Source organism: Sipha flava, unplaced genomic scaffold, assembly GCF_003268045.1.
Source record: "Sipha flava isolate LNK unplaced genomic scaffold, YSA_version1 18118_pilon_pilon, whole genome shotgun sequence".
NCBI lineage: Eukaryota > Metazoa > Arthropoda > Insecta > Hemiptera > Aphididae > Sipha > Sipha flava.
The window spans coordinates 531-5,932 of NW_020272192.1; the positions used below are offsets into that span (position 1 = coordinate 531).

Below are 5,402 nucleotides of genomic sequence, written 5' to 3' on the forward strand. Positions count from 1 at the left end.
CAATAATACGCTTATACCAATGAATATTTTGCGGTTTTACCAGTAATCATTATTACCGTTATCACGTTTTGATAAAATCGCAACTCGTTGATTGGTCAAAATGATTTTATACAATCTACAATTGTTCTTGTACACTAATAATTTTGTTTGGACTAACCCGTTTTTATTATTAAATTACTATTTATTATTATGTACATATATATATATTAACTTAATAACTGACTGAAAATATAAATAAATTATTTTCATTAAAAACATTAAATATTTGGTCAATTTTTTTTTTTATCTTTTTGGTAGTAGGTAGTGTATAAGGTAAAATTTTAGACAGTGTGTGCCCCCTCCTAAAAAAAATTCTGGATACGCCACTGATCGATATCGCCCCCCGCGCGCCGGAACGTAATAATAACGACAGAACACGCGTTTTCTTCGGCACCGATGTGTTTATGTTTGTACCCGCGTTGTTGCACACGTTCGACGCGTGTACGAGTCAATCGTACACATCAACGGTTCATCAATCGCAAATCCATTTCGTTTTCGTTCCCGTAAACTGCGGTTTCGGTTGAGCGCTTTTTTTTATTTATTTGTTTTTTGTCGACAGCTCATTTGTAATGTCAGCTTTTTGTACGCGGTCTTCGAAGCAGAGCTCTCGTTTTTATCTCCCGTTTCTGGTTGTCCTGCACTCGAGCGCTTTTGTGGTTACTCGGTTTTTCACGAAATCTGTCCGCTCTAAAATAATTCACCGTCAAACCCTACGCGTTAAAGACCACAAACATATCGAAATCGGGGACGCTCTGTTTGTCTTTCTTTTTTTCGACTGTAGTAAATAAGATCAACACAAGCTGACCGACAACCCCTAGACGAACAAAGATTACCTAAACTGTACGCTCAACACTCAAAACGGTCGAGAATGGATTTGAAGAAATGGGCAAGTAACACAGTCGAACTACTCGCAACAGTGCCCCCTGAGGACCGGGCGTGTGAATTGTTGTCGCTTGACGACTCATCCTTGAGTGAAACGAAAGTATTGGACATGCAGTGGTCACCTAGAGAAGACACATTTGCATACACATTCCACCCGTCACCGATAATGAACACGAAGCGTGGTATGTTATCTTGTGTCGCCCGCATGTTCGACCCACTCGGGCTGTTATCGCCCGTTATATTTTTCGCGAAGCAACTGTTGCAACGCGTGTGGCACGCTGGTTTATCGTGGGACGAGCAGCTTCCGCCTGAAATCGCCGATTTGTGGAACAAATTTGTAAGTGACTTGCCCAATTTGCAACACGTAAGCATACCTCGATATGTAGGTACACATCGAGGTGTACAATGTTCTCTTTGTGGGTTTTGCGACGCGGCCGTCGTGTATTTACGAGTTTTAGATTCGTCTGGTTGTAATATTTTGACGTTTGACGTTCAATTATCGGTCGTATTCGCGTTATATATATATTTATATAATATACCATATACCAGTTTATTATTTTGATTAAATAATAAGCTATCCGTTTAGCCTTCTCGTTTCATGGTAATAAATATCTACCTAAGTTTATTTTATGTAAATTAAAAATTATTATTTTCAGATTATCCCATTTTCATTTAACCATGGTACATAAAATGCTTTCAAAAAAATCTGGTAAGTTAAATGCAACATACATTTATTTTTATAAATTTTACATATAATTTTTTTAAATTGACTAACTTTTTTTTATATTCATAATAATATTTTATATAAACCTAAAACAATCTGTGTATAAGCTCAGCTATTTTATAAATAAAAGCTAAATTAAAGTTTTATTAGGATTATAAATATTGTTTATCGAAATCTATATTGTATACAAATAATTTAGAAGCATTATGTGTTTTAAAATTATGTTTTTTGCCTAAAATAATGAAATTATTAAACTATTATCATGATTTATTGACTATTCTTATAAGGTAGCTATAAGGTCAATACTGAAGTAACTTAAATAATGGCTCAGAATCTAAAACTTACAATTCTGTATTATTAGGTACTTATATCTCGATGTATAGAAACTTGTACGTTGGTACTATCGAAATACTATCGAAAAAATAATAGATTTTAATTTTGGTGCAAATTACAATTCCTATTTCTTACTACGTGTGGGTGTTGTAAATTATATCCTTATCTTGGGGCAAATTACAATCGTATTTCAAACATTTTGGCGCAAATTACACATGTTGTATATATTTTGGGTCAATTTTGGTGCAAATTGACTACAGCCTTTCAATTATTTTAGGATCTAGGTTATTTATATATAAAGTTCCTTCCATCAATGTCGTAATAAGAACTCATTTGAATTTCACTATTTATTTTACCAGTAAAAAATATACTTTAATCCTTAATCATTAACGAAACAAATAATTAGTATACGAAAATATTTTGTCTTATGTCTATAAAATAATTTACCAATTTATGTTTGAAATGTTGAACTGCGAATAAATATAAACTTTTAATAAAATATAAAACAATTTTAAATAAGTACCTCATTAATTGTTGCTTTATGCTTCTTAATTTTTCTAATTAGGTATATATATATATATATATATATATTTTAACATACATATGCGTTTTATTAAATCTAACCGATATGACTTTATCAAAAGGACTCCTAGTTTGAGAAACGCTGCTCTGGAGATAGTATAATTTTAAATGTATTTTGAATTTTTTATGCCTTTTATAAATACTTGAAATGTTGGACTTTTTTTAATTTTTAATGAGTTATATTATATATAGTTTCATTTAATTTTATATTCTTAGTTGTAATGTTTGAGAATATTATATAAGAATTCTCATAAATTGCTCTTACTCCAATGTTAAAATTTTGAAAATACATTGGCACGACTTTATTATAAGTATTTTAAATTAAATTAAGACAAAACACGATAAAAAATCATGAAATTCTACATAATTTTTGTATTTTAAATTCATAAAACTATCGCAATACATAAATCAAATAATAAAAGATCAGAGATGTAATTCATATCAAAAGTTGAAGAGGAAGGCTAGTGATACAGAAACACGTACATTTCTGTATACCAATCATTAGATTGAATACTGCAAAGAGAGAGAGAGAAAGAAAACTATTAATTTTAATACTAGAAAATAAATACAAGATTTTTCACAAGTTTTAATTTTTACGTAACAAAATAAAAAGTAGCGGAAAGTCACAAAAAATGTTATATGCATTATAGTACTAAACAGTGACGAAAACCGATATTTCAAAATAGAATGCATCAAATACTAAATTTATTTATAATACTTATATTCGTTTTATTAACGATATTTGTTTAGTTTTTGTCTGAAAATGTTAACCGTAGTGATTTCTGCTGAACAAGTCTACGACAGGAAATAATTTCGGATAAATGAAAGTTAAAACTTTTTTTCGGATCACTAATAAAAAAACCGAACTATTTTGTAAGATAAATGTTATATTATGATTACACTGATTTACATAATATATTTTAGTTGTAGCTCAACGCAATAACTTGTGATTATGTTATTAACTGTAATCGACAAAGTTTTCGATTAAGATTTTATCATGTAAATACATATCAAAGGTAGTCAGTTCGTTAAAACTATGGATTATATTCGTACCTATGTTATCATCGTAATCGTTAAACCGAGAAATACTTAATAGCCAACGAGGGCATTGAGAAGCTGCTAAAAAACATTATGTGACATTATTGCGTTCCATCAAAACAACGTTGTTTGACATTTTCAAGTAGGCATAATGTGAACAAGCACACGATGACCCGTAGAACGTACTCCCGAAATAGCAATTCTAATCTTAATATTGTCGCGTATTAGCGGTCATTAAGTCTACGAAATGTTTAGGTTTATTTTTAAACCCACGACCTGATTACAGCGAAACCGTAATCAAACCGTGAATAAAAACGGAACGCTTTTTTACCGTCTTCGAAAAACGTTAACCGTACGGAAACGCCCGGGTAGTCATAGGCACGGTTAATATTCGCGATACGAAAATATTACAGTCGACGAGAGTGGTTTTACAGCGACGCCGCCGGGACAAGACGAATATTACGACACCGTTACATCGTGTTCGAGCGATGTCGGACGAACATAATTTTGTAAGGCGTTGTGCCGCGCGGTACTAAAAATACCGTTTCGCGTTCCGGTCGCGTCGAAACGAATGGGACGCGGCCGAAAGACACGTTCGCGCCACCACGTCCGCGGGTTTCGACGCGCGCGCCGCCGGTCGATTTCGACGCGATTCCCGTCGGGAGGCGTCAAAAGTTCCGGTAGGCGCGCCGCCGACGAACCGTAAAAGAAATCCGTCCGGTCCCCTCGCGACGTCGTTGATCGCGTAAACGAACGCGTTATAGCAACTACGATCGCCTCTTGCCTTAAGCAGGTCCGACTGGTGGTTGAGGTTGACGGGCACCTCCAGCGGGCTCTCGGTCCAGTTCGGGCAGTAACACGACATCGCGTTCACGTCTCCTGCTCTATCGCCAACGGCACTATCATCGTTTCGAATCGCCGAGACGTTTTGGCCCGTCGGGGGCGCCCGCGAGGAACGGATAGACGAAAAAGTGGTAACGGGAAAAAAAAAAAAAAAAAACTAGGCGATTTTAACGGGAAAAAAATAAATAACGCGCGCGCAGCGAAACGAGAAACTGCACCCGTACTCGGAGTGAAATACGTGGAATACCGTCGCCGGGTTCGCGCGCGTGACGACGGCGGCAACGGGTGCGCGGGACTGCCAAAAAAACAACCGACCGACAGCGCCGAGAGATGACAACGTGCCTTCAAGAGCGTTATAAATTATTTTTAAACCCAGCCGAGAGAGAGAGAGAGAGAGAGAGAGAGAGTGAGAGAGAGCGGACGCGCTCTCGCCCCGTTACACGGCCCGGCGTCCGGTGCCAAACACGTATCGCACGGCGTCCAGGAGGTTATCGACGCGGCCGTCGCGCAGGCATTGAAATCGTCCAGAGTTTTTCTCGTCCACGTGGATCGATATCAGTGGCGTATCCGGGGGGGGGGGCACAGTGGCCATGCCCCCCCCCCCCCCTCGTTGGCTGCATTTACTAGATTTTATTTTAAAGATTTATTCGTATGCATAAACGCGTACTACAATAATACGCTTATACCAATGAATATTTTGCGGTTTTACCAGTAATCATTATTACCGTTATCACGTTTTGATAAAATCGCAACTCGTTGATTGGTCAAAATGATTTTATACAATCTACAATTGTTCTTGTACACTAATAATTTTGTTTGGACTAACCCGTTTTTATTATTAAATTACTATTTATTATTATGTACATATATATATATTAACTTAATAACTGACTGAAAATATAAATAAATTATTTTCATTAAAAACATTAAATATTTGGTCAATTTTTTTTTTTATCTTTTT

At 35.7% G+C, this 5,402-nt stretch overlaps 1 protein-coding gene across 1 annotated transcript; it reads left to right on the plus strand.

The window, feature by feature from the left end:
* Positions 1–249: 249 nt before the first annotated feature.
* Positions 250–1,646, plus strand: LOC112680814. The gene is made up of 2 exons (XM_025551029.1): positions 250–1,258; positions 1,578–1,646. Exons 1-2 carry the CDS (start codon positions 908–910, stop codon positions 1,608–1,610), a joined length of 384 nt encoding a protein of 127 aa, XP_025406814.1. The 5' UTR covers positions 250–907; the 3' UTR covers positions 1,611–1,646.
* The last annotated feature ends 3,756 nt before the right edge of the window (positions 1,647–5,402 follow it).